The following is a 14,694-nucleotide window of genomic DNA, read 5'->3' as shown; positions in this document are numbered from 1 at the left end:
GTTGTTAGTTATTTTTGTGATAAAAAGTAATCAACTCTTAATTGTGACAACTAATTTCTTTATGTTATCTTTTTGAAATAAACTAATTTCTTTATGTTAAGTCAAGTCTTCCTTGCCAGTGGTGCAGGTTTGTGCGTCGCACGTACGTTTGTCTTGTATCTTACAAGGCAAGGGCAAAGGCAAAGGCAAAGGCAAAGGTAGTTTTTTTTTTTACTTTTGTTGGATGTTAACAGCAAATCCATCAAAGGCAAAAAGAGCGATTAAAGAATTCATTAATCTGCATTAGCTTGGGGCCTGAACTACGTATAATGAGTTGGGGGATCGGTTTTTTGGGTGTAGAGAGTGAATGAGTCAAAGTCAACAGGAGAAAACGGTTAACGCGGCAATTGGATTTTCTTCCCTTCTTCATAAGAGGGCTGGAATTCGAGGTTTCCAATTCATTTCTTGTGGGGTTTTGGAGACTCTCTCTCTCTCTCTTCTGGTTTGATCCTAGCAGGAAACAATAAAGGTGGTCTTATCTCATCTTTCGTCTCTGCTTGTTCATCATATTTGGAGGGTTGTGTGACCGAAGACTTGAGGAAAGGGATCGGTGTCTTCTCGTTGGTGCTTCTGTAATGGCGGTGAGTTTGTGTTAGTGGTTCGGAAAAGTGCTAATTTTTTGTTTCGGTAATTGGAAATTGTGTGGGTTTTTAAAAAAAAATTATATTTGGGTTTTTTTGAATTGCATTGGGGATTGTGGTTGGTGGGGAACGCTTGTTTTGAGTGGCTTTTGATGTTTTGAATTTGGAAAAAGGTGGTTTTGGGTGAGGTTTTGTAGGTAATAAGAAGATCTGAATTTTGATTGTTTCCTTTTAAATTTGTGGCGGCTTGAGATAAAAATGGGTTTTAATGCCCTTTTGCATTGGGATGGTGTTAGTTCATGAGTTTCTCACCGCGGATGGACCTTTCTGTTGTGGTCTTCTTCTGAATATAATTGTTGGTTGAATTGGGTGTCTGATTCATAATTGGTTGTTGAGAAATACAAAAAAATATGGCTTTGAATCATGACTGAAGAATTCAAGAATCATAACTAGCCTGGTGTCAAATATCCAACTTTGGAGATGTTGGTTAATGCGTTAAAATTGATTGTTTAAGGGATTTCTTTTGAGGAGATGTTGATGTATGAATTTGTTGTAGTTCACTTTTCAACACCAAATACCTGAATTCTGAATTTCTAGAGATGATTATGGTGTCTATGGATGCTGATAAAAGAGTTTCTTTTGGAGGCTATTTCTTTTTCCTTTTGATTCTCTTGTTTTTTTATTTTTCTCTTTAAAAAGTCTGTTCCTTTCAGAGGTGTACCATGTGATTTATTGAATTGCTAAGTGATGAATGTGTATGATGATAATCAATTGAAATTGATGGATGCCCAGATTATCATCTTTCAAATAACATAGGGAGTAAATTGGTATATATGCTTGATAATTTTGCAGATCCTTATTCTTTTTGTATCCAGTGCTTTGATTTTTAAGGACGATATGTTCAAAGGCAGCTGTTTCACACAGATATGAACAAAAGATTTTGAAATATGGAAATTGTTCTTGGAGTTCCCAACCAAGAAGAGCACAGAGGGATATGGTAGAGGAGTAAAAGTCAAGTACCACTGTGACTTAGACGGCCAGTATCTCATGAGAATTTCAGAAGTGAAAACTAGGAATTGTAGGGTTGTGGTGCTAGATATCAACTCCCTTTTCATGAGTACGTTTTTAGTGGTTGAGATGTCTCATTTTGCACTTGTGGTTGATGTAGTCATGTATGCTCTGGTGTTTTCTTCTGGCAGGTTTAACCTTAGATTCGTTGGTTATTAGCCATTCTCTAGGTTCCCTTCCTATGGTGGAGTAGGCTTATGAAATGGTGAATCTGATGTTCTGCTTAGTCCATCATGTTAGACCCAGCTAGACCCTTCCTTTCAAGAAGTGTTGCTTTGTTCTATTACTGGAAGTTATCTCAATATCCTTTTTCTTTTCTTGCTTCTCTTGAATTTTAGGAATTTGAATATGTTGACACCTATAACTTGATTACAAACACCATGAGATTTGCAGTTGGTAACTTGATCTCACATGTCTTGATTTTTCCTTCTTTTCTCATTGTTGCACCTAGAAATTTTTATCTTTAATTCATGGTCTTGAAGGTATGCCAATTGTCTTCCTCATGAATGCTTTCTGAAAGATGCAAGTGTACTTCTCTACCTTGCTCTGCATCACAGAATGCCTGAGTCCAATGTTTTTCAGTGACTTGATTGTGTTTATGCAATCAGATGAAAATGGAGGGTGTCATTCATCTGTTTATACACTTCAATCACAATGGTTTAATGTTTTTCACTTTGGCAGAACGTTCCCAAATTCGGCAACTGGGAGAATGGAGTACCTTACACTGCACATTTTGAGAAAGCTCGGAGAGGCAGGCCAGGAAAAATGATAAATCCAAATGATCCTCATGAAAATCCCAGTGCATTTCCGGGGCTTCCTCCAGCAGCACTTACTCCTAAGCATGATCTTCCAAATGATCCTCATGCAAATTATGGTGGATTTCAAGGAACTCCAGCAATTCATGTTCCTAAGAACGAACGTGCTCGAAGTAGGGAAGAAAGCGAACTCAGAAGGCAAACAGATGCTGGTGGAAGGAATGAGCGGAGCATTGGGCATGCACCTCCTCAACCACATTATCAAGAAAGTGTGACCATTAGCGATGGTACTTCATCACTTCCATCGGAGAGGAGGGACCCTCCTGGAGGGGCCCAAAGCTTTGCACCTGTAACACCAGAACGCCCAAAAACTAGACCTGCTAATCGAGGGGATGACAATGTAAGAATCTGCATAACCATGCTGGCTGTTTTTAATAATCTTGATGTAATAGAGGGGTGATGTGTTTTCTTTGGTGGAATTTGAATTGTCCTTAGCCGGGTAAGGGTGCAGCCATCCCGAAATTTGGCGCTTGGGAGGCAAATCCGGCTTGCGCTGATGGATATACTGTTGTCTTTAACAAAGCGAGGAAGGAAAGGATTGGACCAATGAAGCCTCCTCTGATCAGAACAGAGGAACCAGCTGCATATGTTCATGAAGAGAAAGTTGTTGTTAGATCTTGGGTACGTTCGGTATTTATACCTCTTTTCTTTATTCAAAATTTGTACTGCGGATTGTTTGCTTAACAAATTTTTGATGTGCAGCGATGGTGGTGGCCAGCAGCCTGCCTTGGCAAGTGGTAATCCGGTAGCAGCAGACAAGGGTGTGCTGTGGAGACTGTAGATAGCTTCTGAAGGCCATTTATATTGAGGACTGCTGAGAAGTTGATTCTCTCTACTTGGGTGCCGTTTATATTGAAGACTGCTAAGAAGTTAATTCTTTCTCTATTTTTTGTGTGTGGTTTACAACGGGGGCTCCTGTTGTCTGGTAGGAGCAGCTAGCCATGTGTTGGGACGTTGCAGGTTCAAAACCCAATGGTAAAATTGTATAACTGGTAGGGGTCTGCCTAACTCCAGCTTGCCTTAAAAAAAATGTTGTTGCCTTGGATTAGGAGAGAGAACTTCTGAGTTGGCATATTGTGCATTTTACAGGCTGTCGCCATCTTTAAAAGTGTCTGTTCATTGTTACCAACATGATGAACTTTTTAGCAGTTGATATATATATATAGAAATGGAAACCTACAAAATATAAAAACTACTAAGTGAAACTGGATATTTGGTGTTTTTTTCAAAATTCTGAACCCATAAATGTGTTAATCTTTTATTAGAAATAGACACTGGATCAGGGATTTTGGATAGAAAAAATGATAATTTGGAGCCTAAAAAATTTATGAAAATTATAGGTTGTTGATTTTTTAAACCTTATAAAAAGGTATTCATGCATTCGAATCAAATGTTTCAAGAAGTTATTCCTATAAAAACAAGCATATAGATCACATCTCTTAGTTCAGAATTTTGAAAAAACATCAGAAATTCATGAAAATCAAATAACATGCATCATTCAGTAGGTTTTGTATTTTGTAGGTTTCCATTTCTCATTATATATATAGCCACTAGAATATGTGAATTGGAGTGTGAACTAAGCATTGTAACACTCTTTTTCCAAATCCGACTTTGCTGATGTGTTGGGCATGGTCCATTTGCTCAGAGTCAAATGTTGGATCATGTTTTTTCGACAAAAAGTATGATTTTTGGATGCTTGAATATTTAGAAAAAGTGCTTGCATGTCAGAAAATGTAAATTGATGCAACTGGTTAAAAAAGGTGGCTTTCAACTTGGATGCCTAGTGGCTTTCAGCTTGGATGCCTAGGGTTCAAATCTCGCCTCAAATTGGCTTGGCTAGATACACAAGCCTGAGCCTGAGCCTGAGCCCGAGTTTAATCTATTCGTAAATAAGCCTAGCGTGAACACTGTGTTTGGATCATTCAACAATCCTACCATCCCAGGCCAATATGTCTCTTCTTCTCGTACACAAACCATGGGAGATGCTTAAGGTCGCCACTCTGTTAGGTGACCTTGGGGCTCAACTGCCCATCAGGTCACCAACAGTTACGAGGACGTACAGCTACAGCGTGGGGCTTCCTCTCTAGCAAGCTTTAAGACCTCAAATAAAACGGAAAATATTCATGAAAAAATAAGATGATGATCTCAAACAATTGGAGCTGAAAAGATCATGAGACTAAACTATCTAAGCTTTCTCAAAGGCAAAGCTTCACTAAACAACTTCCCCAATTCTGTGGCTTCCATTTTCAGCCCTTTCAGGATCCCCATCTCCTCCTCACTAAGCTCCTTAAGGAAAAACTCTTCATCCTGTCTCAGTTCCTTGAAACCCTCTGCCAGCCTTTCAAACAAGGTCATGTCAGTCCTCCCCACCTTCTCAACCTTCCCTTCTAGCTCTTCAACCTTTCTTATGATGGTCCTCTCTCCCTCCTCTACCTTCTTCTCCAGCCTCTCCACAAGGGGTGGTTCAGGGCCACATGTGTTGTCTGTCCTTGTAAACTTTTTGAAGTCTAAGCCAGGCCGCCTTTCCTAGCTCAGGCACAATGTTGTCTGGTAAAACTTTACTTCTTGTATACCCCACAGCACCCCCATACCCATCCCATGCATCATTTCTACCTCTGTAGTACACAAATATGTAGTCATCTGGCTTGCTTTCTATATAGATGACAAAATGTACCTGCAAAGCAATTCACGATTAACCAATAGATTTGTGGAGAAGGTGGAGCCTGTGAACAAGAAAGACTTCCAATAAACCTGAATATTGACAGTGAATTACCGGTCATCTTCATAATGAAGGAATTTATTGTTGTGATTGTAAAGGATTCCAGGTTGCATTGGGTCTTGAACAAATCTTTGCATGGCTGATCGGGTGAAGAAACCACCATCTGGGGTTATGTAGTCACCCCAAATTTTCCTCATCCATTCTCAGAGATCTCCTTTCAGTAGATGCCAGTTCCCTTAGGAGTCCAACCCTAGATCCAGTCTAGTTTAGGTGTCATTTTGCCCATTTTGTCAAAAAATTTCTCATTTTACCCCTAAGTCACCTTAGACTCAGACCAAATCAAACTTATTTTAAAGTTCAGAACAGTTGGAATGTCAGTCATTTCTAGCTCTTCTGAGCTCACGATGAGCAAACATCGTTCATTTCTTATCATTTCAGCTAAAATTAATTTATTTCTTGAGAAATGAGCTCATTTCTAGCTCGAATTTCAGACAATTGTTCATGAGTCTGTCAAGTCCAGTTAATCTTGTTCCCCTGAGTCTAACTTGAGCTCACCAGAAGTTCAAATGGCCCAGATCCAGTTCAATTTTATTTTCCACAGTCTATGAGCCCATTTTAGCTCATTTCAGCCAAAATTGAGCTAAGTCCAGTTAGTTGAGCTGGTGTTTGAGCTCTGAAATTAGTTCATCGCAGTATTACTGACCTTTGTTTCAGCTCAAACACAGTGCAGTCTCGTCACCCACTTCATTTTAGTGGTCATTTCTCACTATTTCTCTGAGAATTGTATCATTTCTCGTTCAATCAGTCTTAAATTTTAATCAAGTCAGTATCTTTTTAGTTCACCTAAGTTTAGAAACCTTAGGATTCAGTTTAAACTAGTTAAGACTAGTTCAAACCTTATTTCCAGTGTCACTCTAGGTCCTGCAGGAGCAAAATCATTCTTGTCCAGAACTTCATTTTATCATTCATCAAGCTGGTACAACCACTAATCGGAGCTCAAATAAGTTCTCTTCTTAAAAAATTTAGTTATATCCGAGACTTAATTCATATTTGAATCGGATCCAATGTCGGGTCTGATGTTCAATCCTCAATTTTCATCCATGAACAGGAATGTTCAATTCTTTATCTCTACCAAGGGTCCAGGACTTCAAATCTCTCGTTCAGGGTTTAGATTTTGTAATCATTTCATATCACTTCATACCATTTTGCATCATTTCATATCATTTCAGGTCATTTCATTGCATTGCATTGCATGTTATTCTCGAGATCCAGAATCTTATTTTTCAAAATCTCAAATCCAGACTCAAGTTTTAAAACCTTATTTCAAAATCAATTTCCAAAAACCTGGGTTTTAAATCGACATTTGCCAACCCCCAGGACCTTATATTTCTTTATTTCAAAATATTTTTCTTAGAAAGCGATCTGGATTCGTTTTAAACTCAATTTTTAATTGATCTCAATTCTCGGATGGGATACATCTAGGTGGTGTCGCTTCTGGATCACTTCTTTCATTTAGATTTCTCAAATATTAGTCATTTCAGAGTTTTAGTTGTTTTAGGACTCTGTCTTTTTACCTTTTAAACCTTTTCATCTTTCATTTTATTGGTTTTAAATCAGAGGTGACCTTACCCCTTTGCCCATTTCTTTCATCTGGCCTTTTTTTAGAGTTTTAGTCGGATTAGGACTCTATCTTAGAGTTTCAATCGGTTTAGGACTCTATATTTTATTTCTATTTTTACCTATTTTCAAAAAAAACTTTGCAAAATCTTTCAAAAGAAACCAAAATTTTAGAGTTTTAGCCGGATCAGGACTCTGTTCCACAGTTTTAGTTAGTTTAGGACTCTGTTTAAACTTTCGATTTTTATCTGACGATTTTAGCCTTGTTTCAAAAACCTCTTTTAATCTTTATTTTAACATTTTCAAAACCCAAAAGTGGGGCCCACATGGGTGGCACCACATTTGAGGAATTTTTAATTTATTTAGGACTCTAGTTGATTTAAAACTTTGGTTTTTATCTTTTGCTTTAAACCCCTTTTGAAAAACTCATTTTTATTTCCTTTATTTTCAAGTTTTAAAATCGTTTTCTGAAAAACCAAATGAGGCCCACAGTAGCGCCACATTTGAGAATATTTAGGTTAGTTTAGGTTTAGTTAGTATTCTAATTAAGAACTTAGAAAAAGTCAAAATTGATTTTTAAATTCTGTTTTTACTTTATTGTTTTAAACCTTGTTTTTAACTTTTAATTAAAGTTTAAAAACCAAATGTGGGCCTCCATAGGTGGCGCCACATTTGAGATTGTTCTGAACCCATTAGGAGTCTTAGTTAGGTTTAATTAAAGCTAATTAGGTAGAGTCTTTTAGGGTTAGAGCTCCACCAAAAATTTCCCCTCTCATTTTGACTTATCTTAATTAATTAGAGAAATTCTAATCAAATTAGAACTCTCTAATCAAGAGTGTGAAGCTATAAATAGAGGCTATGGGGGTCGACCCCCACATGCTCTCTCACCCTCTCTCTCTCTCAAATTCACGGATCTCTCTCATTAAAGTTCCTTCTCCTCCATTGGTGCAATCAAGATAAGCTTTTCTTACTTTTTTTATTTTGTTCTAATTTTTTTATGTCATTGCCTATGCATGAGTTCTTTTTATTTTTTTGTTCAAGCCCCATGCTACACGATTTAAGATGATGATCTACTGATCATACATGATTATTTTTACATTTTTGATCCATTAGAATCATTGGAAATATGTTTATTCTGTTAAATGCCCAAAAAAGATCAAGATTCGACCTTTCAATAGGTCGAATCCCTCTTTTAATGGCTAAATCAAAATTCTAACCATGCATTCCTGATTTTATTTATTTATTTTAGCATATTCATTTTTATTTTAGTTGTTTAAGTATAAAACCATGATTCATTACATTATTTATATGTTTTTTTATATTTTTAGCATAAATAATCCATGTTATTTCATTCTAGGGTTTTGGATTCAATATTCGCAATTCTAGTTGTCTGTTAATGTATTTATTTTACCAGTTTATACTTGTTAGAAAAATCCAATTTTTTTAGGTAGGATCATGCATATTTCCACGATTTTCCATAAAAAAATCAGACTTTTTTGAAGTCTGTAACCTTGTTTTCAAAAATCCAAACTGAAGTTTGTTTTCTTAGTCAGGAAAATGCTATGGAAATCCAAGAGCATCTTTCTGAGGTCATATCTCCCTCGTCTGAGATCCGATCGATGATCCGTAAAAAACAATGTTTTTCTCACAATGTCTACTTCAACATGTGAAATTTTTATAAATTTTTTATGGTAAACTGCTATTTTATTTCGGTTAAGAATTAGATCTATATTTCTACAACTGTCAATCATTATTTAGAATCAAAGCCAACTTGTCGAAATGATTTCTCGCTAACCGAAGATTGTATCGATGATCCATAAAAAGTAGTGTCTTCAACATGATGTCTACTATATTTTGTAATTTGTTTATAAATTTTGATTCTATTTTTCTATATTTACTTGCACCCAAAACCGGAACTGTCTGTTTTATCTCGTTATATGTTCGCTAGAATCAAGTGTATATTGCTAGAATCGTATCTCCCTAACCAGAGATGCTTTTTCCAATCCATAAAAAAGATTATTTTTGTACAGATGTCTAGTTTCTCCATGTAAAATTTTACAATTTTTTATTACAATTTAATACCCAATTTGGGTCTGACACTGTGACAAGTATATGATCACGGGCAAAATCACATATTTTCATCTTTTTTTTATTTAATTTTCATATTTAGATAACACCAAAAATAATTTTTTTGTTGTATTTTAATTTTAGGGTTATTAAAAGTGTCCATGCCAATTTTTATGAATTTTGAAATTCATTTGATGTACTATTTAGTTAAATCATGAAAATAGGATGTCCGCGGAGTCCTGATTCAACTAAAACATGGGCAAACATTGATATTGTTTTAATATTTCAATTTTTTCATGAAAAGTCTGATATTTTTAGGGTTTGATCATATTCATAATCATGTTAGGGTGATCTCCACGCGATTTTGTGTCATTTTGAATCTGTTTGATCCCTGAATTAAACAAATTACCAAAATCTTTTCTGAAAAAACTTGTTTTTAACCTTGTTTTGTAATAAAAGTCAAATTTTAAGGGTATTTTAGCTATTTTCCAAAAAATCTAAATTTAAAAGTTGTTTATTTTTATTATTTATTCAATTATACATCATTTTTTATTATGTTTATTTTAGGGAAGCATGGAAAAAGGCTTATATCTGGATAAATCCCTCAATTCCAGATATTGTTAGATAAATCCCGAAAAGTCGACATTTATCTACTAATGAGTTTGCTAATTTTGTAGGGACATTCAAGATTGTATTTTCTTTATTTATTTTTTCTCTTCAATTTATTATTGATATAAATTATAAACATTGAAATAAGAATTTACTTTCCTGCATTGATTAGGGTTGCATTGCATATAGTTTATTTTCAATAATATTAATCGTGTGATGGATGATGATTCATGTATATTAAAATTTACAATGGTCTACACGAATGGCATATGCACTCGCTTCTAAGGAGTTAATAAACTCGATTGAGTTCATATTTATGGTTATAGTCAGAATATGAACAATGTCCAGATTTATCATCTTCTTTTAAGCCACAAACAGCCTACACTCTTAGGCATTTTCAGAAATCATTACACATTTTTAAAACTTTTCTAAGTATTTTTTCCTTTTAGAATCAAATGAACTATATTCAATACACATTCGTGGCCATAGTCAGAAATATGTGCTGAGTTTATTTCATATAAATTCTATAAGGCACATAAATCCCTTTTATTAATGATTATCTATAAATGCTTTAAAAAATATTTTCTCAAATTGCATTCATTCATTCATCTAGGTTTAGATTGCATCATAAAAGGATTTCACAAGGCCACACGCCCATCCCTATTGACCTATTTCATAATTCAACCTCAAAAAATCAATTTTCTCAAAGTCACCTAAATTTTCCTCAAAATCGATTTTCTCAAAAGCCCTTTTCCAAATATTTGTCTAAGTCCAAATTCACGATTTTCCTTTCTTCAAAAAATATTTTCCAAGTGTGAAAAATGATTTTCCAATCATCCCTTTTCCAAGTATTTTCAAATATTTGAAGCATACATCATGTTTTCAGTCAGAATTTTCCAAAGTTCATAGCACATGTCTGATTCTTTGTGCATTTAGGAATAAAACCATGATTTAGACAGTTGAGAAAAGTAAAGCACATGATTGATCCTTGGTTCAATTATCCCTAGTTATGGCGCCAAGAACGGTTGAACCTCGTACCGACAAACGAATTTCTTTCCCCCAAAATTTTCAAAATAGAAGTGAGTTATTTTTAAAACTTTTTCAAAGGTCAGTTTGACTTGCAAAAGTAAAATTTTGCAATGATAACAGGTTAGTATCCGCCATGTCAAATTTCTGATGAGTTTCTCTAACTTGGGATGGAACTCATGAAGTTGACAATCAAAAATATCAAAGGTAGGATTCAATCCACTGCTTATGTACCACTTCCCCTTTAAATCAACAAGGTTGAAGCTCCTAACCAATGCAGAGGGATCTCAGACCAGAAACTCCCTAACATCAGACTTCTAGGGCACACATTTCTTGCGTGAGACTGCACATTCATTGAACTGATCTACAACACTATTCTCAAACAGATCTTCACACTTAATTTGCAAGTGTCAGCTAGAGAAAGAAACTTATTAACTGCAGAACGCTACAAATAACCTTGTTGGTAAACAGAAGGCAAACACTCAATTTTTTTTTTATAATCCAAGGGAACACCCCCCCCCCCCATCACCGACCGCACATTGGCTGGCCTCTGGTTTGTAAAACCCTTGAGGTCCCTCTGCATACCGGGGAGTACACCCAGCTTCGACCTTTCAGCAAGAGATGCCACCTGTGGGTTTCTAACTTGTGACGTTCCGTCAAGTTGGTGACATTCACAAGTCGCCCCTACCAGATGAGCGAAGCCCGTGTAGGCATAAAACATTCGCTCAAAAACTTGGGACACTAGATTCTCCTCTTCCCAGACGCATCCAAAACCCAAGTCTCCCTAAAATATGGATGAGATTCATAGCAGGTCCTATTTATAACATTAGTTATCCCATGTGATGGAGAAAATCATATTACCAACCTGACATTCTGTCTCATCAGATCGATTATTGCATGTTTGGAGGCAAGCAATATTTGCTGCACAAGCTGGATTACCAATGCATTTAGCCAATTCCAACCTGCAACAGGAAACCAAAGTTCATGAGTTTGGCTAAATAGCTTTTGCAATTCAGTGACAACATTCTTTAGCTTTTAGGCAAGACATACTTCTAACTCCATTTAGAATATCAAATTAACATATCTGGTTGCAACATGACTTACACATTCAACAGACAGAAAGAAGCCATGGCCTGTAAAAACTAAACAAACTTTCTAATTTCCTATATAACCTCATATCATGGCCAATCTGAATGACTCTGTAAAATGAATTGAACCTAGTGAATAATTTTTTGGTTGTTTATGCTATTTAAGAGTATTTTTTTCTTCCAGAATAATGCATACCTAGGTCACCTCAAAATACTTTATCATTTTGTTCTAAATTTAAATCATGTCAGAAAACACTATCATCTGCATTACAGGAAAATTTTCCAACCGTAACACACATACAATATCTTGGATAACCAAACAATTAATTTGGAGAAACAACGCGAGTAAAAGAAGAAAGTTTTTCTGATTATTTCCATAAAAGAACACTAAAGAGACAAGCAGAAAGAAGGGCATACCTGCACTCCTTCAACAGGCAAGCACATGTCTAAAGTGCATCAACTGCTTCAGTTGATGGGATCCATAAGAGAGTAAATGACAAAAATCCAGCTGCTGCCATGAGGTGCAGATGTGTCCACTCCTTCATACAATCTAACAGAAATTTTACTGGATATTGTTTCTCCTGTGGCCGTGAAATATCAAAACACGAAACACTATCAGCTTCTTTGCTGGCAAAATAATTAATACTTGAATAACTTGTGATACATTGCTTCCACACTTTCCAGCTTGTGCTTACCTCAAAATTACTCATGCTCACACTAGCATTTCTAGCCACATGGATCCGCATCACTCTATTTGGAAGCAATGTTTTCTTACAAGCTTTGTATGAATTAGACCACAGGATCATCCTAGGATTCCTATAGGGCTCCAGCTTCACCTTCACAAAGTAATGTTGATAATGAGCCATTATAAGATTTCTCCCACTTACTGTGGGCATTGACCCAAAAACTGCATGAACACCTTATTCATGGGAGAAATAAATTGGATATGCCAATGATCCCATTAAACCTGTATTCAACCCAAGAGGGTTAGTTTGATCTAGTATCCAACATCACATTTGGTGCAATATTCAAAGAGTCCACCCCAACATAAACAATTTCAAAAGAACATTTGCTTAAGCTGAATTACAAAAGTGAAATATCATCATCTAGGATAAGCAACTAAGCATGCAGAACGATCAGTGAATTACCAGCTTACGAAGCATAATTGTTACTGCAAATCAGGTTGTAAACATAATAATTATTCTAGCTTATTTATGTGTATTTCATTTTACTTATTGCCATAATTTCAAAAATTCATCTTGCTCCATGAAAAGCAGCAACTTTATCATGGGTTAACAGCTCATGTAAAGTTTGTATAATACTTTTAACCTTTTATTATGCCTTTTCTGTTTGCCCTTCTCATGGAGATTTCTTTGAATAGAATAGGAAATCACTTCAGCACAATTCTTTCAATCGGCTCACTTCCCATACAGAATTCTTTACTTGATTCACAACTGCAATTGTGTATACATCTAGCCACTTAAAGACATTGACATTTACCATGATGTTTCTCTATCAAACCTAACCTTCTGATTTGGAAAAATCAATTCAATCAAAGGACCTCATGAGAAAAATCTAAGACCCAAACCATTTCCCAAAAATGCGTCTTCATCCATATTCTACACAAAAACACGTACTACTACATGTTTCAAAAATCCAATGTTCTCTAGAGCCACTCTTTCTTATCTCAGGGGTTCAAGATTTGAATCCCACTGTATAGTGTCTTCCTGGCCTCCTGAAAACACATATTGGCATTGTGACCTCAAAACTTCAACGTGCCATATTTTTCCCAAATTTAAAACTTTAAATTGAGCTACATAACAACTTCCAAGATTATTATCGAAGAGTTGGCCAGATCCACCAAGATAAAAGGAGTCGGTTTTTTCAAGGGCATGTTCTTGCTGTTTAATTTTTATTGTAGTTACTGGATTCTCTGCTTTAGAATATGATACCTGATTTTGATGTTTAGACAGGTTTTCAAGGAACTGAAAAAATTGGTGACAATGCACCAACATGTAACACCCCGATCTGGGACCTCAGGAGTCTGGGTTTGGTTGCTATTACTTCCCAAAGGGAAAGAGTTCAAAGTTTACACAGATAAAATGTGGCTAAAAATTAATAATTTTTTTTTTATTCTCATAATCAACTTTTTCTTTACAATTTTCATCATTCATAACAAAAGAATAACAATTACATCTTTATTCAATGACAAGAAAATGAAATCTACCAAGGACTCTGCTGATAACGAAGAAATTGCTCACGTTCTGTTTGTGTTAATATGTCTGGAACCTACAGTTGTAATTGAACATTGGGGGTGGGTCTACAACCTAGTAATAAATAATTATAAGCAAGTAAATATTTAAACTTACAATTGTAGTGGGCTCTAAGTCCCTAGTCTTAGTTTAGTTTTTGACACACCACACAAGTTGGTATACCCCGCATTAACTTTTTCAACACTCTCTCAAAATAACTATTACTAGATCGGTTATACCGGTCATAGCCATCTATGGGAGTAACAACCCCGTAGAACACCCCAATTCTACATGTTGGATAGATAATAAATCATACACTCTCAGTGGTCCCTGGACCACCAGGCACTGCATTGAACCACCACGAGGACCCCACCGGTAGCTAGCCGAGAGGTCAAGTTCTCAATCTCGTTATGGTTCATGCTACATCCTAACTATGATAATTATCAACCATCCATGGTCTTGTAGAATCCCAAACCCAGTGTGAGTGTAATCCTAAGTCATGACTAAGTTCAACACATTGAACCACATTCTCAAACTCATAATTCATTCATTCTCTCACAACTAATGTCATGAATGGATCACAACGAATCACATTCTTAAATCTCATGATGACCTTAGGACTCACACACATCTCTCACTACGCACGCAATGATGTAGTGTCTCTACATCGTTAAATCACTGACGGCCTACTCTCCGTGGTGACTGCACTCTGGCTGTGAACCAGGTAACCCTTACTACAGGTCGTCACTTTCGATATTTAAGGGGTCCGCATGCTGATCTTAAAATATTCATTCATACAACATAAATAGAATA

General features: G+C 35.9%; 1 protein-coding gene and 1 pseudogene across 2 annotated transcripts; one reads left to right on the top strand and one right to left on the bottom strand.

Moving 5' to 3' along the window:
* Positions 1-456: 456 nt before the first annotated feature.
* Positions 457-3,575, top strand: LOC149843379 (RPM1-interacting protein 4-like). Its single transcript, XM_089999752.1, has 4 exons — positions 457-620; positions 2,370-2,843; positions 2,939-3,124; positions 3,206-3,575. The coding sequence occupies exons 1-4, from the start codon at positions 615-617 to the stop codon at positions 3,242-3,244; spliced, it is 705 nt and encodes a 234-aa protein (XP_089855878.1). The 5' UTR covers positions 457-614; the 3' UTR covers positions 3,245-3,575.
* Positions 3,576-4,257: 682 nt separating this feature from the next.
* LOC149843378 (violaxanthin de-epoxidase, chloroplastic-like) lies at positions 4,258-12,469 on the bottom strand (annotated as a pseudogene). The gene is made up of 6 exons (XR_016430869.1): positions 12,325-12,469; positions 12,047-12,210; positions 11,410-11,503; positions 10,673-10,945; positions 5,277-5,398; positions 4,258-5,177 (listed from the first exon to the last, which is right to left on the bottom strand). The product of XR_016430869.1 is annotated as a violaxanthin de-epoxidase, chloroplastic-like (transcript).
* Positions 12,470-14,694: the final 2,225 nt, after the last annotated feature.

Source organism: Nuphar pumila, chromosome 3, assembly GCF_984573655.1.
Source record: "Nuphar pumila chromosome 3, dmNupPumi1.hap1.1, whole genome shotgun sequence".
NCBI lineage: Eukaryota > Viridiplantae > Streptophyta > Magnoliopsida > Nymphaeales > Nymphaeaceae > Nuphar > Nuphar pumila.
This window is presented reverse-complemented; position numbering and strand designations above follow the sequence as displayed.